The sequence below is a fragment of the Lingula anatina genome, chromosome 7 (assembly GCF_051362555.1).
Source record: "Lingula anatina isolate TDL-2025a chromosome 7, LinAna3.0, whole genome shotgun sequence".
Taxonomy (NCBI): domain Eukaryota; kingdom Metazoa; phylum Brachiopoda; class Lingulata; order Lingulida; family Lingulidae; genus Lingula; species Lingula anatina.
Genome location: NC_141773.1, coordinates 20,853,235 through 20,877,102, shown reverse-complemented (window position 1 = coordinate 20,877,102; position 23,868 = coordinate 20,853,235). Strand labels below are relative to the sequence as shown.

General features: G+C 36.5%; 2 protein-coding genes and 1 long non-coding RNA gene across 3 annotated transcripts; all 3 read left to right on the top strand.

Annotated features, from left to right (window-relative positions):
• The first annotated feature begins 417 nt into the window (after positions 1 to 417).
• Positions 418 to 1,911, top strand: LOC147760868 (uncharacterized). The gene is made up of 2 exons (XR_015335530.1): positions 418 to 703; positions 1,019 to 1,911. It is a non-coding gene; the product is annotated as an uncharacterized LOC147760868 (long non-coding RNA).
• A 7,108-nt stretch (positions 1,912 to 9,019) lies between these two features.
• Positions 9,020 to 17,374, top strand: LOC106170076 (steroid hormone receptor ERR2). The gene is made up of 8 exons (XM_013549813.3): positions 9,020 to 9,485; positions 10,010 to 10,303; positions 11,191 to 11,376; positions 12,049 to 12,216; positions 13,501 to 13,608; positions 13,979 to 14,063; positions 14,251 to 14,438; positions 14,854 to 17,374. The coding sequence occupies exons 1-8, from the start codon at positions 9,248 to 9,250 to the stop codon at positions 15,090 to 15,092; spliced, it is 1,506 nt and encodes a 501-aa protein (XP_013405267.2). The 5' UTR covers positions 9,020 to 9,247; the 3' UTR covers positions 15,093 to 17,374.
• A 513-nt stretch (positions 17,375 to 17,887) lies between these two features.
• On the top strand, positions 17,888 to 23,082 carry LOC106170063 (uncharacterized). Its single transcript, XM_013549792.2, has 6 exons — positions 17,888 to 18,042; positions 18,941 to 19,053; positions 19,907 to 19,970; positions 20,622 to 20,827; positions 21,400 to 21,554; positions 21,962 to 23,082. The coding sequence occupies exons 2-6, from the start codon at positions 19,033 to 19,035 to the stop codon at positions 22,050 to 22,052; spliced, it is 537 nt and encodes a 178-aa protein (XP_013405246.2). The 5' UTR covers positions 17,888 to 18,042; positions 18,941 to 19,032; the 3' UTR covers positions 22,053 to 23,082.
• Positions 23,083 to 23,868: the final 786 nt, after the last annotated feature.

Below are 23,868 nucleotides of genomic sequence, written 5' to 3'. Positions count from 1 at the left end.
GATCCACACTTTTCTCCTAAGCAGCAGACTACTGACCTTGAACTGTTTTGATTCGTAAATATCATGTGACAGAAGTCATGTGACATGCTGTTTGGGCCTTCAAATTATGCATTTCTTAAGTCCAGTGTGATCACAAATAAGGTTTTCAGTTTATTAGGGCAATGATTGCATGAAATAATAAAAATACAACTTAAAATTAATGCCGAAGAACCAATTTTGCCTCTCGTTTTGCGGGAGTTTGTCTGACCTATTTTCATTGGAAATCCCGCAATTTTATCACGAGGGTGGACAGGTGGAGTGAATTGTGCGGCCAGTTACGAATTGCACCAAAACTTGCGGAAATTTGTGACCCACACATGTAAACTATATATGAAGATTATAATGAGGTAGGTATAGATTTTCAACAGAATTCAGAAGTTATACTTTATACGAAAAAAGTGTATGCCATCCCCCAACTTCAAGATCATGTTCGGTATATAGTACATTTGGATATGTCCAAGTTGTAAGTTATAGTATACAATGTATCATACATGTAGTTTTGTTAATAGGGGGTGTTGTTCATTCTGCACTGTGTGACCTACCCCGACTCATTTACATCACTTTAGTCAACAGATTTACTTAATTTTTGGCAAGTCTGAATAATGATACGAAAGCAGTTTACCAGCGCGAGCACCTGCCAAGATTCATTTGATAAGTATACGGGGTACATATTTAATCTTCAATTATACACTTCTAATTGTTATACAGCTATATCTCAAAGTACATTCCAAAATACAAATCTACAGTAGAAAATTTTTGAGCATCATCATATTAGTTCCCAGGAAAGCATTATTATGTAATTCATAGTAAACTTTGTAACAGTGCCTTATGTACCCCCGGTACCATTAACTATGTGTGGATCTGTTGTGGTCTTCTGTAGTAAGTTTTGATACATGTTCTCAATTTATGTAAATGAAAATGTTTATCTTTAACCATGGTCTCTAATAATTTATGTTGTAGTGGTATTTTTTCATTGCAGGTGAAAATGAAGAGTTTCATGCAAGTAACAGGAAAAGTGGGTGCTACATAATGTGAAAGTGATCATGATGATATCAATAACGCAACCTTGGTTTATGTATTTATTTCTATACCTCTGTTGATAGAGATATGCAAGATGTATTTACTGAGTGTTTGGACAGATCTAAAGCAACTAAAGGCATATTAGACTTGAAAGTAATTTTTCAATAAAAGTTGATAATTGCAGAAAACCAATAGCCCATGGTTTACCACTTATAATTGTTGGCTTATAATATTCAAAAAGAAAGACAGCAAAGGAATGGAAAATGAAAAAGAAAAAGAAAACAAGGGAAACAGACATTTTGCAGTTTAGTATACATTAATCATGCCCTCTCTAAGAATTCATGATTTTGTAAAAAAACATGCAAAATTATAATTTTGTGATTAATGTTGAAAATGACACTATCTTTAAATAATAATTATAAACATTATGAGACATGATCACAAAGCTTAAATATGCTTTGTGACATTTTTCTTTTCATTTTCTTTCATATAGTAAAACTAGTATTCGCTGTAACAAGAAAGTCCATGTGTTTTTAAACAGCCGGTTGTACTTGATAATAAATGCAAATTAAGTGCCCTGGTTATATACAATGTCTTCAAATATTTTAATTGCCAAATGCCTACAGAGAAGTTCTTTAACATAAAACGATCAAAAACTGCATTTATAAATTATATCACTGACAATGCAACACATGGTGTAGATTGTAACAGCATGATGCCTTGGTTTTGAAGGTGGATTTATTAGTATCATCATGTTAATTTATTATTTTTTCTACTATTATAACTTGCCAGATAAAATTGTTCAACATGTTTCAGTATGTTGTATATGTTGAATAAAGGATTTTAAAGAAATATATGCTTATTAAAAATACTTATCTGCCAATTAAAATGAAGAAAACAATCCACTTATCTTATCAATGTCACATAAAACACAGATAACATTTAGAAATACGTATATTAGCCAATTTAAGCTTGCACATTTACCACTGAAAATTTTGACCAGCTCCTTAGATATTGTTTTTGTACAAATATCAGTCGTAACATCGTAAAATGGAATTAGGACTAAACCTTATACAAACAGTAACATATATCAACATAAAAATAGAATTACCGACCATATTTAAAACAAGTATTCCCCAAAGTGCAAATAGGTGAAAATGTAAACAAACATTCAGTTGGGCTCGTCTTGGCCGATGCATGACGTCAAATCCTGAATTTTACACTATCTTCCTACGAAAACAGCTGAGGCATTTGTTTACAAGGATAGATTTGAATAAAAATTTAGCCACACAATTATGGCTTTTAAACACATTATGCAGGCTCTGAAATTTCCCGCACACTCTCTAGTTTGCAAATTTTAAGGAAAGTTACGATGTTGCCAAGGAAAAATGTCACCGCGACGTGTGAGTTTGGCAAACATAAACTCGGTCAAATGAAACATTTCAAAATAAAATATTACATGGGTATGAAGCTTAAATACCCAATTAATATAACATCTGATTGGAAGTATTAGATATTTACTTCTGCAGATAATATTGGCATTTTTCGGTCAAATTTCCACTGTTTCACAAAACGAACGCGACGTAACGTAATGGCGCGTGAAAAAACGACGTAAAAACCCTACGCCGTGACAGTATGTGTCCTACTGTGCAACAATTGACCTATCAACTATACGGGCGTTATACCAATCCTAAACGTCCTACTGTACTCAGTACATGTAGTGCTCACTAATTTGGCGGCTGACGTTCGCTGATATCGCCTTCAATTACTGATAGTTGTCAAGTTCTAACTTTCCCTGTCAGACTGTACTGTGTGTCGCTTTGACACAAATAGCGCAACACACCCTAAATGTCAGCAGCATCGCCATCAAACGCCGTTTGTGTGATGGGAAATTCCCAGTTTCACAGACTGAAACCACGCTCGGCTGTCACCTTGATTGGATAGTAAACGATTGTCGTAAAATCGCTAAATGATATTAAAACCGGGTGCATAAACTTGAAAACCACCTACAACAACCTTGGACTACCACATTAATCCAATACAATGCAAAAATAAACTATAACAAGTAGTTAAAGCCTTCAAACCGAATGTCGTAAAGTCCCCATATACCTCCATAGAGACAATAAAATAGAGTAATACGACAATCGTTTACTATCCAATCAAGGTGACAGCCGAGCGTGGCTGTTGCTGGTCAACAACAACGGAGAGGTGATAGAAACGATAATGTGGGCAATAGCGGAGTCTCCCCTGGATCAATGGAGTGGTCCTGTAGGGATCATGCCGATACTCCCCCGCATCGTTACTCCCCCGCACCGATACTCCCCCTTAGTAAATTTTTGCATTATGCACATCGATACGACCCCACACCGATAGATCCCCGCATCGATAAACCCCCTGTAAAATTGCCGTTATACGCGCACCGTTACTCCCCCGCACCGATACTCCCCCGCGTTGTTGTTTCCCCGCACCGTTATTCCCCCGCACCGATACTCCCCCGCATCATTACTCCCCCTATGCAATTTTGACGAAACTGAGGATCGAGTAATAGAGTCAACCCTCCATTTAATTATACAGGTTAGGGTCAGTCTAGGTAAGTGGATCAAAATCTACGACCCGTTTTAAGTCCAAATTTTGCGGAGAATCTCATGTGCCGCGCAAGTCCTTTATGCGAAATTTCGAGTTCGCACGTATGTAAGCACGTACGGAGGATATTGAACATGTCCAATAGATTCTACGAATAATCTGCGAACAGCGAGGCCGCAAGCGTAATTTGCTCCCTTTCTAAGGACTTGCCTGGTCCAAGATGCACGCCGCAAGAAATGAAGGACAGGGCCGTAGCCTGAGCAAAATCCCAGGGGGGGGGGGGGGGGGGGGGGCAGTAAGCGGACACGAGGGGGCGAAGACCCCAAGGAGGGAGGGGGTGGGAGGGGGTTTCCCCCTCCCACGGTGTGGAAAATTTTAAAAAACTGTATGTATAATACTGCATTCTGGTGCATTTTAACTGTTATTTATTGCTCAATCAGAAGTAAGAAATTGTGGGTTCATTTTGCCATAAGTACAGTCATTTTTTCAACACAACCCGCCCATTGGACTTCATTTCGTAGATTGTCTCAGGATTAGGAATAACGTTTCTTTCTCTGTGGACAATCAAGAGAGCCAATCCGCTAAGGCGTGCCTCTGCCATGCTCCAAGTGCGTGTCCACAGTTTCAGACGACGGAGGGCTGAAATGATCTCTCGCATGCAACACTGCCTACTGGTGTTGCAGGGAAGATTGTAAAGATCCTACGAAGTGCAGGGAAATAAACAATAACCTGATAACAGCTTGGGGGATAGCTCCCTAAGGGAGGGTGAGCTTTCTGGCATGAACTGAGTTGGCTAAAAACAGCACACCTTTGTAAACAGATTGTTGAATGATTGTCTAGTGGCCATGAGTGCATTTTCTAACAGAATTGATACCAACTTTGCAATTATTTTTTTTTTTACCTCTGCAATTGTTTTTTTTTTTTTTTGGACCTCAAATCCCAGGGGGGGCAGCTGCCCACCCTGCCCCCCCCCCCCCCCCCCCCCCCCGGAGGCTACGGCCCTGAAGGAGAAAGAGCCCTTTGCGTGTTGAGTACGGCGCACGCCCTCACATCTATAACGAACAAAATCGAAAACACGGCGGGACTGCGAGTATAAAAGGCGTGCTCACGACGCATGCTCGTGTCTCGACAATTTCGTTGTGCAACAATTTTCAAATATTTTGAATTTTGCTCAATTCAGATTCTAATCTAATTCAGATTCAAAAGACAAGGGAAAGAAGCTTAAAGAGCAGAAAAGAAGGTTGGATGAAAAAGACAGAAAACGAAGCGCTTTAGCACTTCTTTTTTATTACTTAATAATTTTACGAATTCATCGTTGCCTGAAAAAAAAAGACATAGCTGCGTTATCTTAGATTAAAACTAACTTTGCCTTAAGTTATTAAATAAATAAATAAATAAATAAATAAATAAAAGGCCGTACAAGATATATATACAGTAACTACTGAGTACAGTAGGAGAACGAAATTAATTTTGCAAAAACATTTCTCAAAAATCACAAGGAAGAGCTGTAGACCTACGTACTGTCAAGCTGCACACTAAGTCTGAGATCGACTTCGTGTAACGTTCTTTATTTTTCCCAATATATTTCGAATAAAATTAGTCAATTCTGGGTCCCAAGAGGGTGGTGCATCTTGAAAAAAAAAGCATTATAGAAAGTGTTGTAAATTACGAATGGGGTTTTACAAAGCCAAGGGAATCTATGCCTTGGGGGAGTAGTGTTTTTGCGGAGTATCGGTACGCGGGAGTATCAGTGCGGGGGAGTATCGGTGCGGGGATGTAAAGAAGCGGGGGAGTATCGGTGCGGGGGAGTATCGGTGCGGGGATGTAAAGAAGTGGGGGAGTATCGGTGCGGGGGAGTATAGGTACGTAGCCGTACTGTAGGTACTTTGATAAAAATGCCACTGGAAGATCTTACGCAGGGCAAGAATTTGATTATGAAATTCTAGCCGAGGATGTCATCAGAAAACTTGTTCCCCCCCCCCCCCCCCCCCCCCCCACAATGGAATTTCGCGGGAGCCGCGTATATATTATATTTTTAGTGATATTTGAATGGTAAAATATATTTTCAAACATGTGCCAAATGGATCTGTTGGTCCATCCCAGTCATACTCAGTAGGACATACATGGTGTATACATAACAGATAATTAGGTTCTTGAGACTTCTGTGTGAGTTACTTTGCTGAGCATGTGATGTTCATTGTTAAATACTGACGACATATGATGTTATGTTATTTATGATTGGCTTTGGTTTCTCTTAGTTTAAAGCTGTGCAACGACTTCAACGTGGAAACCTGCACAGTTTCTTCTAACACTTAAAGACATTAATGCTAATGCCATTGGTCACTGCTCTTTTAGAAGTTGATGATTCATTGCAAAAGTTTGGTATTTTGGACAACTTTTCAATAATTATGACTTGTGACATTGACATTACACCAAGAAGAACTATACATGAGACGGGGGCGTCTCGATAGTCCGAAGGTTCATTGGTCCGAAGGTTCATTGGCCCGAAAAGTGGTAACATTTTCATCGATTTTTTAATCAAGGGTTCATTGGTCCGAAGGTTCTATAGTGAAGATTCAGACCAATGAACCTTCGGACTATTGAACCTTCGGACTATTGCTACGGCCCCCATGAGACTGCCAGAACCTCGTGCATAGAAGAAAAGTGGGTGGTGGTATTAATCTTAAACAACAAGAAGAGTTAATTTTTTTAATTACTTTAAATTATGAAGATTTTTGCTTTAAATAATAAAGAGTTACATTAAAAATGAAGATGATCTGGAAGTAAAATTTACTTAATACTTCTACACATTATTCATCATACAGATTGTGTATATTTATAAGTTTTGCTGCCATCTTTCATTTTGGTGCTAACTTCGAATCGGTAGCAAAATATGCTACCAGTCAAAAAAAAAAAAAAAAAAAAAATTCTAGCATTTTATTGCTGATGTAAAAAATTTAATGTTAAGAAATGTTAATGGACAATTGTGCCAAAGTAGTCAATGTCAGATGACATGACATGTTTGAGTAATTACAGAACATGCATGATCATGCAGTTATTTTAAGAAATATAAATCTTGAACTTACAATTTGTTCTTGAAAACTTCAAAATTTCATAACAAAAAAGAAATTAATAACCTTTTACATTTCTAGTAACTAAAATAATGAAATTGTCATGTCAGTGCAATTTTATCTTTAAAAAGCCACAAACAGAGAGGAGTTTTGAAGTTGATTTATAAAAATGCTTGTCCATTTTTTCTGTCTGTAATGGTGATCAATAATCAATATTTCTCAAAAACTAATAGATGTTATTTCAAGTTTTTTGCATGGTCACAAGTTTAGGCTTGCACTAATCAATATTCCTGCCAAATTTGAACAATGTATGTATTATAGTTTTTGTAGAATTTATTTTTAGAGTGTCAAAATTCCATCTATAATGCAAAACGAATAACGCAGAATGCCCCTCAACAAAATGTAGTTATTAACTTGTTGAATTTTTTTCAGAGATCTGCTGTAGTTTATTAAATCATTCAGTACTATTAACACTGCAGAGAAAATTTGCTGCCCTTAAGTGTTGCATTTTCCATGTGAACAATTTTATTGCCACACAGTACACTTTTTGTGTAATAATAATATTACAGTATTCACTTCAAAATAAATGTATTTGTTTAGATATTGTGTTTTTGTTATGTTTAATAGTCAAAACATTTTTCCAGATTGGAATATGATTTATAATTGCCATTACAATTAATTATTGAAATTATTAAATTGATCAAATTTTCCAGGGGGCACAATTTTTGCAATAGACACTATTGTTAAATATTGAGAATTTTTCCAGGGGGCACACTTATTTCGCCAGGCAAAATTATTAATTTCGGAAAGTTTTCCGGGGGGCACAATTATTCCGATAGGCACTATTATTCGGCACTTCAGATTAAGGATTGTGATATAAAGAAAATTATTATTTTTATTGTAGTACGTATGCGAGGGACATGCAGATAAGCAAAGTCAACAAAAGGCTTATGTTCTTCACTGGATCTTGGATTTTGTACAATTAAATATGAGCTTTTTCTATATAATGGTCTGAAGCCCAATAGTGGGAGTGGTGGTGGGGGGGTATCTCTGACATACAACATTTTTCAAGGCTTTTTTAGTTTCACAAGGATATTTATTCAACTTAAAATGCTTGGCAGTAGTAGGGAAAACTTTTCTTTTATCAAAACTGCATGCTGAAAAACAGAGGATGAAGACTTGGGAGCCCTGTCTGTGGATTTTGTACAAGTATTTCATCCCGAATTTGCTTGCTGAAAAAAGGAAGCCAAATCTAGGTCACAATGCATCAAAACCCAGTAGCTTTCAGGGGCCAATGTTTAACCTTTTATTTCACTCAATTTTTGGGGCCTTAGGATAACACAGATTCATACTTTCAGAGCCAAAACACTGGGATAGATCCAGGATGATTTGAAGGTTTTTTTTTTTTTTTTTTTTTTTTTTTGGGGGGGGGGGGGGATGGCAGGCCTCGAATACGATGCCTCCGTACAAACGTTTTTCCCTTTTATGGTAATCAAATGCAAGAAATTATTTATTGCCAAAATATTGTATTGAACATTCTAGAATTCAAACTCGAAGACAAGTGTTTAGCTTTGTCCAAGGCAGCAGAGTTACCACAGAGCTGGAGAAGCTTTATTGGTAGGCTTAATTCAGATCAAATGGAAACTTTCTGCTTTGTCACAGAGACGGTCAGTTTGGATGTGCATGTATATATCTGCAATAACAATCAATAGCCGGGGTGCTGTACTTGTAAATGTATTTAACCCTGCGCAATATCAGTCCCCAAGGGGCCGTAGCAATAGTCTGAAGGTTCAATAGTCCGAAGGTTCATTGGTCCGAATGTTCACTACAGAACCTTCAGACCAATGCACCCTTGATTAAAAAACCGATGAAAATGTTACCGTTTTTCGGACCAATGAACCTTCGGACTATCGAGACGCCCCCGTCCCCAAACATGGCCTTAAGTATCATCAACCTTGAAGTACATGGATGTGGGGTATTCCTAAATAGCGCAATGAGTGGCAATACAGCGCAAAACAGAGAAAAACAAATTCGGCAAGTAATTCCGCCGAGAAGATACAATTTTTGTCTGCTAAACGCGTTTTACATGTGGTATGACAGCAGTGGATCACAGCAGAGGATTATTAGAAGGGTGGTCCTGTTTCAAGGCAAAAGGTAAAACAGTTTTCCTTTTATCGTGTTATCGGTGAAAGTACATGGCGACGACAGACGCGGGTGACGACTATACGTACACATGCGTGTCTGCGTGTCTGTACGTAAAAATGATGCAGTCCTTCCTGAAAATTCTCATTTCCGTTGTGTATCCTGCCTCCAATTTACGAGAGCAAAGCCAAAGCGAGGCCAAATCGAGTCGGCAGCCAATGTCTTCGATAAAATATTTCAAGTATTGGATGATTATAACACAATCTTGGTCTAACTTTGTGTTAAATGGACGGTAAATGGGGTTAAAGAATTTGCTATTTGATATTGGTTGATTTTCGGGTTAGAATAACACTTCATTTGTCGACTTATTCCCTAAGAAAGAGGTAAAAAAGATGGCGCGACGTGAAGACTTTCCAAATAATAACGAGAACGTTGCCGGCGCTGAGTGTTTAATTTTGGCGAGTAAACAGGCAGAAAACTCTATGGCTATTGCTGGACAACAACAACAACAACAACAGGGCGGTGATAGAAACGATAATGTCTCCGCTGGATCAATGGAGTACACAGATGGCAGTCAATCAACGGAACAAGTTATATACGTCACAGCGGCACAGAGACATGAGGATACCGGTATATTACCTCTTAATTTTCTCTGAAGTTTGTCTTTGTTTTATATAAACTATTACCCTTTCTCCTGCTAACTTAATCAAGTTAGCTACTCACAAATTCTACCTCAGTGACCAATGTGCATTTATAGAAATCCGACAATTCTCGCCAGAACGGTGTTTATATTACTAAAAGTTTTTTTTTATTACTGGACTTTTTTTTTACTTACTAAACGTTAGTTACTAGACTATTAGTAACAACTAGTTATATATGTAATCTTTCAGTTAAGAATTTGGCATGGCATTTTACTGCATTCTTCCAGCATAATTAAATTGCATTTTGTGCTAATGAAGTAAAAAAAAAAGCTGACCTTAATTTCAATATTTGTAGAAATGTACAATGTCATGTATTATTGTTTGATTGATATACAGTAATCATAAACCTTAGCATTATTCAACATGGAACTCCAATTTTGCATTTAACTCCAAACAGCTCTGGAAAAATTTCATAAATGTTTTTTATTTAATCAAAATCAAATCATATTCCAGATGAAGCTATTGATATGTCTCAAAGATCCCAAGCCAATGCTACATCCAACCAGACCCTACAGGAAGTCCAGAACACCAGCGTTGGATACTACACCCAAATTGCCAGCTCAACCGATGCTTCAATGACTCCACAAAGTAGTGCTCAACAGGGGGAGCCAAAAGAGCCCCCGTCTACGAGCATAGTTATAACCATGGATTCTCCGTCAGTTGTTACCAGCTCTTCGTTGAATACAGATTATCAGCTGGCTCACAGTCAGGAGACACCAGGCTACTGCTTGGTCTGCTCTGATAAGGGTATTTTACATTTAATGCTGATACTGCTTTAATAATAAACCATTGTTTTTTTTTCTTTATTCAACCAACAGCCAGTGTTGAAATTGTTGTCATCTATAGCAGAGAATGGAACATCCTCCCTGACCTGTGCCTGTGTTTCCTGAGGCAGTAGGAGGAGATGCAGAGGAGGGGGAGGGGGGGGGGTATTCTGACATTGAAACACAGGAACAACACATTTGGCCTTTTACAGCAATACATCTATAGCCTGTGTCTCAAAAATGAAGGGACCATCCTCCCTTCCCTTCCTTTTCTTACCTGCTCCTTTATGGTAGGTGGGTCAAGTATATCGGGACACTTGCTTATTAATAGGCCATTCACCTGGTATAGATGCTCTAGAAAGAGTTCAGAATGTTGGATATAAACAATTTCTTTACTGGCTGTTGCAGCTGATGGAATTCTTTTTTTATCTAAAAATGTCATGTACTCATAGGTCAGATCAGTTCTTATCAACTTTTTATTGCCCAAGATATTGACTTTCATTCATAGAGCTGCTGTAATTTTTTTTTAATTGTCATCCTTTGGCTGATCTTTCACAAACACATGGTTAGATTTAAATAATAGTACAAAGTTTTTTATTGTTTTTGTGTAGTTTTAGAAGACTTCAAGATGGAGTAAATCAATGTGAAAGGTTATGATTTGTTGATGTGGATATGAACTAAGCAAATGCCAACAAATATGCCATTGAGAGTGAAAAAACTTTTTAAAAAAAGTTTTAAGTTGTTTTTATTAATTTTGTAGCTTTGCCTTATCTATCAATTTATTTATTAGAGGCACATTTTGATATTTGACTTTTAAACTGTGGTAAATCATCCATACTTATATGTACACATTGTTGTCTTTTGTTTCAGGAAGTGGCTATCACTACTCAGTGTACTCGTGTGAAGGCTGCAAGGGTTTTTTCAAGCGCACAATTCAGAAGAATCTTGTGTATCAGTGTAAAGACGCAGGGTTGTGCATCATCAACAAGTTCACTAGGAATTCTTGTCAGTATTGTCGCTTTCAGAGGTGTATGGAAGTTGGGATGAAAAGAGAAGGTAACTTGATCATTGATATCGATGATTATGATAAACTGAAAACTAGAAAGTTATTCTATATGTGTTTGAAAATGTCTCATAGTCATATTTTTATGTCTGAATGTTGTGCATAGCTACTCGCGCCAAACCTTAAAAATGATATAAACTCCTTAAAACAATGCACTAGTACCCGATATTGGAATTTCCTCCTAAATTGCCAGGAATGTAAGAAAGTCTTAATGAATAATTATTATTTAAGAAGTAAGCCCCATGTTATGAAAGTTAATGGTGCAAAACATTGTATCTAAGTCCATTGGCAGGGTGTGCAGAGGTCTATGTGTGGGAGAACTTACTTTCTTAATTAAAAGAAAAATTATATTTAATGTGAAATTTCAATTACTATAGAATACAGTACTAAGTATATTGAATGACACAGACATAACTTGCTAACATTCATCATCACATTTAGAGACAAAAGGTATAGTCATTTATAGATGCACTGGCTTGGTGTACAGGCACATATGCAGTACACTTAGAATTTTATGTTTTTAACTTTATACAAAATATTGAAAAATTGAACACTAAAATTTGGAAAGACCAGGAAAGAACAATGAATGAGATACTAGTGTGTATGTGTGTGTATGCATGGATGTGCACTATTTAATAGACATAATAAGTTTAATTCCATTCCAGCTGTGCGAGAAGATCGCTCACCGGGCGGCAAACATCGGGTGCGCAGACCTAAAGTGATGGACTACAGCAACGAGAACCTGTTTCCTCTGGCCACAGAAGAGTACACGGACGAGATCATTGACATGTTGGTAGCGGCCAAACCAGACCTGTTACCAGAACCAGAGCCATGTGAGTGATTTAATTAAAATACTGTCAGCCAGATATATGACTGGACATGGAATTAGTTAAAGTGATCATTTTTCTCTAAAAATCATTTTGCTGATTTTTTTTCTTTTTCATTAGGTTTAAATTTCATGAATATATGTCTCAGCTTAATATGAATAAGCTAGTGTTGCCCTTATTTTCATTTTTACATGCTATTTTATTATTACTATTACTTTTGCAAGATGTGGTTTAATCTCAGAGAAGAAAAGGCATAAACATAAAACTCTCATTTAGTCTCAATAATCTGTATAATAGATACTGCTAAGAGCCAAGGTGACAAAGACTGTGATACCACACCTAAATCCCTGCTCATTGGATGTTAGGCCAGACAAAACTGAGGAATTGGTTAACAAGTATGACTGGCCATAGTTTTGATTAAACCCAGTTTTTCAGCATCTTCATTCATTTATTTACTTACTTTATCAAATGAAAAAAAAATGTATGGAGTATTGGCTTGGTAAGTGGGAGGAATTTAGACCTGACCCCAGGAAAACCCTGAATGTTGTTGTTATTGTCTTCTAAAATTGCCCACACTGTGTGGTTGGCAGTTCTTTCCCCTAAAATTAATGATTGAATAAATACATAAAAAGTGACTGGCCTTAAAATTGAGTGTTTATGCTTGGTCAATGCCAAACATTTAAAAAAACAAAAATAAATTTCATCTACTGACCCTGTTCACAGGGATTCACTCAACAGTCTTATCATTTTTTTGTCTGCCCTCAGCTGAATAAAATGAAGTTGACATGATAACAAGATCTGGGCACCTGTTAATTGGTTGCCTGTTGGGTACTGTGTTGTTTGGATGATTGCTAACACCTGCTCATACCTGTTAATTGAGATATTTTGATATTGCATATTTGATATTTGGATATTGTGCATGAAATGCCATAGATTTTTATATTGGAGACAAGTGCAAACACATGCACTCAGGCACATGTGCGCGCATGCATGCGCGCGCACACACACGCTAAATGGATATCATCTGAGATAGCTTTAAGTCTCATGAATGAAGTGAGATTTTGTAGAAATTGGAGGAGATTTGGGGCCAGATATGGGGCCGGTTTTCTGCCTTAACTGCCCCCCCCCTCACACACACACACACACACACCAGTTACAAGGCCATCAACTCATTTCTTCCTTCTTTTTGTCTTACAACTCAAAATCACGCCAGGCTCTGTTATCAGGAATCTAGCACAGTCACAATGAATACATTCCCATCTCACTTAATGCAATGTGCACTTATTTCAGTGTCAGATGATGTGGCCACAGATGGCAATGTGGTGGATATCAACCACTTGATGAGATATGGATACGGGGAACTGAAGATGATTATACAGTGGGCCAAAAAAGTTCCTGGTGAGTGGTGCCAAGTCTTAAGAACACCCCCCCCCCAAAAAAAAAAAAAAATTAAATAAATAAATTAATTAATTAATTAATTAATTTAAAAATTAAAAAAAGTGACAGAGAGGATAAAAAGAATTGTTATTATCATAGTAGCAAAAATAAAGTGGGAAGAATTTCTAATAACGATGTTGATATTAATCAGAATGGTTGGACTAGTAATTATAATATTGGGACTAGTAATTATAATATTGGGACTAGTAATTATAATATTGGGACTAGTAATTATAATATTGGGGGAATGGATGCATGAGAAGAATACAGCTCTATGCGAGTACAATGAGTACCTGCTCTTGGCTGAGGGTGACTTCTTTCTTGTCTTCAGGGTTTAGCTCAATTTGCATAGAAGATCAGATGGCCATGTTGAAGAGTTCTTTCATGGAATTGAACGTGTTTAGACTGGCTTACAGGTAACTGTGCTACGATTGTAGGTGACTTTATTGTTATATTTAGACTGGGTTATAGGTAACTGTGCTACAGTTGTTTGAAAAAAATTAGTTTGTCTCCAGAAGCAAAAGAAAAAGTAATTGAGGTATCAAACGGCATGCAAAAATATGTTCATAAGTTATAATTTTCTGTTTTATATTTTTCATACAGATCCAAGGAATTTGAAGGAGCCGTGAGATTTGCTGAGAATATCTTGATGTCCAAAGAAGAATCTGTCGAGATCGGATGGGGTCAAGACCTGGTTCTGGCCACACTGGACTTTGTCCGACGGCTCAAGGACCTGTTTCTTGACCGCGTGGAGTTCTGTATACTCAATGGACTCATACTAACATATCCTGGTAGGTTGTGTTTACTTGTGTCGCATATTTGTTCGCTTGGTGAATAATTTGACCTCTTCACACCTCTGTCTTTTCATTTGTCACATACTTGTTTTTTATGATACTCATCATTTTTTTTTTTTTTTTTTTTGCGTCCATATCCTCTCTCTCTCTTCTTAATTATTTATGTATTTGTCATTGAAGATTACTTAAAAACTTTGTCTCCAGTTTATATGAAACTATTAATTAGGAATGAGGTTTTTCTGCCGACTGGCAGATTTCCAACTTTTTCGGAGCCAAGAATATCATTGGCCTAGGCAGCCAATGATCCAGTAATCCTTAACTGTTTGCACTAAATGGCAAACTCATTCTAGATAAATTATTTCAATAATGAAATGATTTTGTGCAACTTCTTAAATCTTCATTTCAAATTCAGATGCAGCAGGATTGAAGGAAAAAGAAAAAGTGCAAATGTTGCAGGCCAAAATTCTGGACAGTTTCCGTAAATACGAGACCAGCAAGTTTCCGCACAACCCCAGACGATACGGACGAGTTTTACTGCGCCTGCCTGCCTTACGAACAGTCAGTGCTAAAGCTGCAGAGAGATTCTTGTCCATGTCTTTGGACGGCACAGTAAAATTGACAGGGCTTGTGACGGAGATGTTAAATGTATGAGAGACGGTGGTTGTAGGTGTATAAATAATGAATTCAGGTTTTTCAACATCCGGGTCATTTTCGGTTGCATTTCGCATGGCAAGGGGTGAAGAAATTGGGGTCAGTTTCATCAAGACAGTGGATTGTCAATACAGTGTCCTTTGCTGAATTTTATTTTAAGATGTGATGCAGAAAATTATTGATTATTAAACTACTTCCTAATTTTGGAATTGGATGGTAAACCCAAAAGACTTCTTGAAATAGACCCCCCCCCCCCCCCCCCCCAACTTCAGTTGACAAACTTGGGCCTTTGTGTGCCCCATATCCTGTTCTTGTGACAAACAATCCAACATCCTGAAAAATAAAATACCTGCCTCTCTCTCTCTCTCTCTCTCTCTCTCTCTCTCTCATTTTTTAAACCAAAGTTTAATATAATGTAGATAACATTTTCAGGCAGCATTTAGCCACAACTCTATACACTTGTAGATGACTACCTGGTGGCTTATATATTTTAGGTGAACTTAAATGAGTAAGCGAACTGAGATAGCAGCAAAAAAAAAGGGCATTTATAAACTTAACAACTGACACTGCAACCATCACTGAGGCCAATTTCACAAAGGGGGTATAGCCCCAAAATCGGTCTAACCTTTTGGACCCTAAATTTGGTCTACTTATGTTCAAAATGAACCCATAGTGGTCCACTTAGATACAGTGAGTACTGGTCTAAAACATTACCCATGTCTCTCACGTTAAAAAACAGATGCTGTATTACATTTATGTGGACTGTTTCCAATCTATTGTTCTTGTGAAAGGGGCCTCTGTTGTCTCTGCAAGGAGATTTGTTTATAGCAGTACGCTCAGCATTATTTTGGATCTATATTTTAATAAACTCGTCATTAGCAGAGCAATGTGCTTGTAGATTAGTAAGTATTGTTAATTTTCAGTAAAAACATCAAATTGCAAAATTTCAAAAAAAAAAAAAAAAAAAACGATCTGAGTTTTGCAGCTTGCCCTGGTAATTATCATTATTCACATCTCTATTTTTTTCATGTGGTTTTGTTTGTATGATTTTTTGCTTAGTTACGTTTTCCATAACCGGGGCAAGGGGCTTGTGAGGCAGAGAGTGTTTTTCTTATTTATGTGTAAATACAACTTGTAGATATGAAGTTGGCTAGTCAGGTTTGTGTTGATATGCCGCACACAGGCCTACTTTTTCTTTTGAGTTTATAGCTTCATTACCTGTGTAGGTAGGTCGTAGTCATTTTTTTTTTTTTTGTAACTTGTGATATTCTTTCCCCCCCCCTTTTTTTATTTTTATTTAATTTTTTTTTTGTTTGTTTGTTTTTTGCTTATTATTCAAAGGTATGGAAATATGAACTGGAACTATCATTTCTTTTCTTAGTTTGAGCATTTGAAGTGCTTTAAAGGAATGAGGAAGGAATGAGGATTTATTACTTAATAAGAAGTAGATTTTTTCACGGTTGTATCTTTCAACATTAATCCCGTGGGCTTAGTTTTGGATCTTACATGCGTCATGTTGTATTGTAAAATATTGAAAAAAATTAACATTTCACTATAAGTAACCGTCAATATTGTGTGTCAGCAAAATGGAATCAAATTATGTGGTTTAACACTAAGTCAGGCAATAATGTGAACGTGAAATGACAAAGCCATTATCATTATATTTATAAAATGATATTTAGCTATTAGTAATGTTTGTGGTGAAATCGTAGTATAGATATTAATTAGTATGGTATTGTAACCCTAATGTCACATTGAGAAAATATTTTCTTGATCTTAAATGGATAAAGTCGCCGTTTTTTATATAATTACAAAGACGCCGACAAAGAGATGGCTTCTCTTATAAATAAAATATTGGTATACAGATAATTACAAAGTCTGTAATGCGAATCTTAATTTCAAAATGGTAGTTGCAACGCGCGAACTCTTCATTTCAAACAGAATGATAAATTCGGAAAGATAAGTTTTTTTTAAGAATTACTGAAAACGGCTATCCCATGTTACATGGAGTTTAGAGACACAAGATATCAGAACATGTCAGTTGCAGGTATTTTGATTATTTTGTACATGAAGTACGAATCAATGGTAAAAAAAGATAAGACGCCAAAGATTATAAATATCTTAGAAGCAGCAGTTCCATTTTGTGTTAATTAGATGAAAGTTGTTATTTCAAGAAAAGAAAAAAGTCAAAATATCGTTTTCATGTTGATATGACCACTTCACTTCTCTGGAGGGGTGGGGGTATAAAATGGAAGATATTAATAAACGTTTCTTTTCCTTCAGGGATTTGTTGTTGTCTTGAGTTTTTTCTCAGTAAATATGCTTTTCCGAGTTTTCAAGCAAGTAAACCGACATTCTAACAGTCCAATGGCGTGCACAGTATTCTTTTGTAAAATGGATAAAGAGAAGGCAGACTCATTACTAGAAAAACAAATGGTGGCCTCATAGGGCCACCGTATGAAGCCATTGTTTATCCATCCCAACTCCGCATGAAGTTCTAAGGCGAGAAAAGGCATTACAAGTTTCACAAAACAATGCTCTTTATAATGTCGGATTGACTTTTCCCTCTTTTCATACCTATCAAGACAATGTAATTTTATTTTTCCCTCCTTTGTTTTGGTCTGGCCTTGGACGAAAACGTTTTATTCGCCCAAGGTGTGGCATAATCACATGTTGCTAGGGCGTTTCCTACAAAGAATATTAGATGAATGAACATGTATTGGATAAATGAATAATTCAACCAAAACAAAATAGCTGGAAGCGAAGACGAGATTCTGAACTTTTGCAAAATTCATAACCCTCATGTCTTTCTACGAATAGAGGAGTATGCGCACTCTGCAATGGCTGCCTTCGTCATTTTTATAGCGTAATAAGGTCAATTCGTTTATAGAATCTAATTAAGACATTTCTTAGTTTAAAAGCGCGCAGAAATGGTTGCGGACGCAATAAGGTACGTGAGGGTTTCTTACATTCTTGTGAGGTTTGATGGTAGGAAGCATTAAGACTACGCGAAGCTGTTATTGATACACAGCCGTGACCCATATCCGAAGCAGATGTAATTTGTGAAATAGTAAGGATAGCATTTTTCTCACTTAGAATCAGCTCCACCTAAATTTCTTTACAATTTCACGAAAAAGGATGAAATTGAGAGTACTAGCCTTGGGGGAATCTATGTGTCACTGGTAATTTAAGTCAGAAAAAGAATAGCACGAGCACTGTAAAGTATATGGAACCTATCATTATTACCGCCAGGGTGTGTGTCCAAGCCCCAGAGGAGACGTGCTGCACTAATACCTCAGGCTGGTGATACTAAATGTACTCTGTTTGCTATGAAGGCAGCAAAGAGTGGCATGTAGCTTTAGGGCATGTGCAAACACAATTTACACACACACACACACACACACACACACACAGAGAGAGAGAGAGAGAGGGCGAGAGAGTGTGTGTGTGTGTGAGAGAGAGAGAAAGAGATAATAATCCATTCATTATTCAAACAATGTTATATTTATAAATGGCCTTTGAACTAGAAATAGTGAGAGAGAGAGAGAATGTGTGTGTGTTTGTGTGTGTGTGTGTGTGTGTGTGTGAGAGAGAGAGAGAGAGAGAGAGAGAGAGAGAGAGAGGTCATTTTGCAAGCCTTATTTACTGCCATGTCAGTTTGGAAATAATTTGCAATGACCATAATCTAACGTGGTCTTTTATGTGCCAAATGAATACACGTGATATATCTTAAATATTTCATAAACTATTTCATAAGAAGCATCAATTGCTATAAGACTTATTCTTCAGTTTAACTTTTTAATTCATTTTTGAAAATAGTCTTGTATGAATGCATTACCTTCTTTCAGAACTACATATTCGTAGGCGCATAATACATGAATGCAATGCCGATGCTTGGAGGACGTGTAAAACGTATAAAAAACTAGAGAGAAACGTGGGAATGGCGTTTGTACAGCTTTGTGTAAGTGAGTCAGTCTCTCTCTCTCTCTCTCGCTCGCTCGCTCAATAAACTATCACAGATATAATCTGATTATATTGATATGCACTGTTGACCTTTTTATCTGGTTACACCCAGCTATACTTATCGGCGCATAATCAGCAGGTTTAGATAATAAATTTTCTTTTACTTCTTGATGTTATTCTCTTGTTTGTCAATGTATCTAAGCTTTTGAAAACTACAGATCTTATTATTTAACCTCTTTTTGTTTACGGGATACGGGATAATGTCTAACTTTAAACCATTCATTTTATATGAGACCCAATAAAGACGACTGATTGTATATTTTAAAACTCTTAGTTGTACTCAAATAATGGCGTGTGCGCGCCTCTGTGTAGGTGCGTGTATCTGTGTGCAATAGTTTGTGTATGTGTGCATATATATGTGTGTGAGAGCATGTTTGTGGGTGAGGGTGAGCGTGTGTGCGCGCACGTGTGTTTGTTTGTATACGCGTATTTTTGTACGTGTGTGTGTGTGTGTGTGTGTGTGTGTGTGTGTGTTTTTGAGTCTTGTGTATAATGAACTGTTCTGAGACAGTCAAATGATACCTTAAGAACATGGATTTTATGTCATATGAGGTGTGGTTCTTAATTTAATTAAAATCACGGATTTGAATGAATAATGGATACTTCACTCACCTCTTTTAAAAAGTCATTTCTTGTTATGCTGTACAATGTTATGATACACATTGCGGTTTGATGTGTTTCTTTTTGTAGAGAGTCAGTCCCGGATCCCTAGTTATTATCGCGTTCGTGTTGTATCATTACATTACCACTTTACGATTACTTTCGCTTTCATGTTTCTTTTTTATTTTTAGTGGCTGTTAATATTAATCTGCAGCTGGCACAAAGCATCAGCAGTAGTAATAGCAGAGGGCGTCTGTGAGTATGAGTATGATTGGAGAAAAACGAACAAACAAAATAACAGCTTGGATACGAAAGAAATTAAGTAAAAGAATTAAAGAAAATCCCAAGTAAAAGAAATACTTTGTGAATGTTTTTTCACTGCTCTTTTAGGAGGATGTATAAGCTTATATACTTTTAACAGTTTCCTCAAATAATGTATTTTATAATTTGCCTTAGTGTAACATTTAATAGGTTTACTAATGGGTTTAGCTTTTCTTTTAGCCGTTCTTGTTCGAGTGTATGTACCTTATATAATCACGTAGCAGGTATACAAGTGTATCCTGTACTACATAATGTAGCTGATCATGAGTTTTGCCCCCTGCACGAGTTGTGCTAGTCCTATCAAAGATAGCCATTGCCGTATCTCACAAACATCATAACCCATTTGTGATCTCGAATATCGTACTTTTTAATTAATTACAAATTATTATTACTTTATACATATAGGACCTAAATTATGTTCATTAATCACAAAATATCTTTATTTTCATGCAATAAGTAAACAGATATTTAACTTAATAAAGACAAGAAAATAATAATTTAAAAAAAAAATAATTTGTCTTCAGATTGATATCAAGGGGAAGCTGGCTACAATTTAACAAGTCAAATAATTCCTTCCATTTTCAGTTAACTTCACCTGTTTTACAGAAGAAATGAGATTCTGGTTCAAACCGAACGACTACGCGGCCTTCAGAGCGCGCTATCCCTCCAGTAAAATATATGCACAAGGCCATGGAAATGACACGAATTGTGTGGGGCAATTTAATGACACCATGAAATGGAACTTGATCAGAATTCCCCTTGCCAAAGACAACTCCGGATGTGGCGTCACGGTACGGCTTTGGCAAAGATGAATAACTGATAACAATAACAGCACGTTTTTCATTACACAATATTGTTTTGAAAATCACCAAATAATTTATTTCAAGCTGGTATTTTATGAAAAATATACCAAAAAGTATAAATAATAGCCTAGCATTTTTTAGTTTGCTTTTATTTGAATCACATTAGAGGAAAGGTTTCAAAATGGAAAATGCTCAAACCAATGTGGTTGTGGGAGATGAGGCTGAAACTGACGCTGTGAATGCGATGCGTGTATACCCGTGCAGCCAAGGAATATTGCCCGCGACTCAGCGTATAACCAGTGCTACCAGTTAACCAGACCGTTCATTTCTTTTAAAGTTTTTTAATTTTGAAAATTTAAATACACATGAAATAGACCTACATATGTGGTTTACACGAATAAACAAGCGATTGTGTTACAAAATGACAAGAGTTACAAAATTCGCATGTAACTTGTCATTGCATTGATTAATTGATTTATTAATTTCATTTATGTAATCATCTATCTATTTATTTATTTATTTATTTTTTATTTATTTATTTATTTATTTATTTATTTTAGCACAAGAAGATGGAGTGTGACATGTACAATGCAACTTTTGTTCTACGCCATACAGAGCAGATTATCCAGCTCCGGGATTATCTCATCCTCGTGGTGAATTGTAAGCCATGCCAGACGGTTTCCAATGGAAGTCCAATTATCGTCCAACAGCCCACGTAAGTATGGCCATGTATTTCTGGCCAAAAAGGTCCTGTTTATAAAAGGACAAAACGACATACATGTTAAGAAAAATGAATCATAAATGGCGAAACTTGGCAATGAACGCCTATCGGACAAAACAAAATGAAATATTTAACCATTGCGATATTGTTTGGAATGGCTATGGAGGAGAAAGTTTACTTTGGGCACTAAAGGAAAAGTATCGAAAATGCCATAATAATAAGGAAAATAACAGAGTGGAATTTAACCAATTAATCATTGTTCAAAACACGAATCCTAATATCTTTCTGGCAACATTTTGGTTATTTTACGGAACCGCGTTATGTCATCTTATTTCTTATCCTCGCATTACAAGATAAAAATAAAAATAATAATATTTTCCTTGTTTTTTATTTGGTTTCAGATCACCGCCGGACAGTGAATCTTCGAGCACATGTACTTTGAATTTATTGACCATTGTCACTTGGATAGGCACGTGGCTTTTGTTTTCCTGAAACCTAGTATGGAAAAGATGACACTAGGACAATCTTTCGCCTTTTTATCTGACCTAATTATGAACCACACCTATTGAACATTATCAAAACTGTACAGGTCATATATTAATTTAATATTTTTTGTCTCAATTACAAAACAATGCCGTTTCAGTTCTGTCATTAAAAACAATTCGTGATATTTGTAAAAAAACTGCTTGACCAAATGGTTTGTGGGAAGAGTCATAGGCAAATGGAACCATCTGAGCATGCAGACTGCCAAAATGAATTTGCCTGTTTTGTATAGATATTTGATAAAACATCAAGGCATATAGTAACGAAGTAACTCGTTCTGCATGAAGTAACTCGTTATGCATGACACACCTTCCGGTGACATTTGAACCTTTTTTTCATTTATTTAAAAAAAGACAGCACTGACGCTACAGTATACAGGTGCATGCGTACTATAATGCAGTTTTTAAACGGGATTTTATATGAACACTTACTCGTTTCCTATTACTGTGTTAGGTTTTCAGTTTGCAGGTAAATGCCTTGATTTTCACCATATTTAAGGGCAAAACTCAGTGAGGTTAGGAATACTGACCAAAGTGGTCGTTAGGGTCGAATTTTCTATCATTTAAGAATATTCATCAATGATACAGAGGTCCTAGTAAAAGGACAAAATGCGGGGTTATTCCTTATGATGCACATTTGAAGAAAGAGAGAGAGTTTATTAGCAACTGAAAAATAATTCACGCATTGTCCTTATGTTTCGATAAACAACTATGTACGACAACTCATAACCAATTCCCTCACTCTCAGGAGGTGGACATACTATTGTAAAGACTGCTGTTAAAAATACATAGTTCACCTGCAATTTGATACATCACAACCACTAATTGAGTACCTTATAGCATAACATGCATTAACACGTGTAATTTAGCACGTAAGCATATACTTGTATATCTTTATATATTGTGTAAATAATGTAGTCTATAGTGAGCCTGCAAATGGATCCTCATATCATTTAGTGCTCAATAAACTTATTATAATATTCCATTTTAAGTGATTTTTATATGATAACATTTGTGATATTTTTTGTCATAGTTCATCGCGGTTGACGATCGACGAAATAATGTAGGCCCTATAGCAAGTTATAAAACCTATTTAGGAAAACGCATGGTATTTTGTTTTCCTTCATCTTTCTTAGTTTACTTAAGATAAACTCAGCCGTTAACTGAATTTATATGTCTGTCACGCGTACTGAAGCCGATAAGCGGTAATTAACTAGCGTTTAGCAGCTTTAGTTGACGTCCCAGACATCTTAGCCTCTTAAGCTGAAAGCAATTTAGCGAGAAACCCCTTGGAGATGGACCGATCCTGTTAGATCGATCTGGGGATGGGAACCCAGTCGTTGACTCTAGCCACAATTATAAAGAGACATGAACGTTGCAGCCGGAAAAGGTTAACCGTTAGGACTGTGACCTCAGAGGACATGGACGTGTAGCAAGGAAGCCATGTTTCTTACAGCACCAATTACATGTACCATAACCCAGATAACACGGCCATATCTCGGGCGTAGTTTGTTACGCGGATGAGAGGGCATCTATCTTAACCACAATCAGCAACACCTAATTTTCTTTACAAATTCTGAACATTTAGGACAATGCATAGCTTGGGGGTTACAATGTGGTATACCCTTTCCATTATGGTTAAGAGTACAAAAAGAAAAAAACTATATTTATCTGCAGTATAATTTATTTTTTAAGGCATATATATATATATTATAGTACACAATGTTTTATCAGAAAATGTTTTAACTTTACTTAGAATAAGTGTG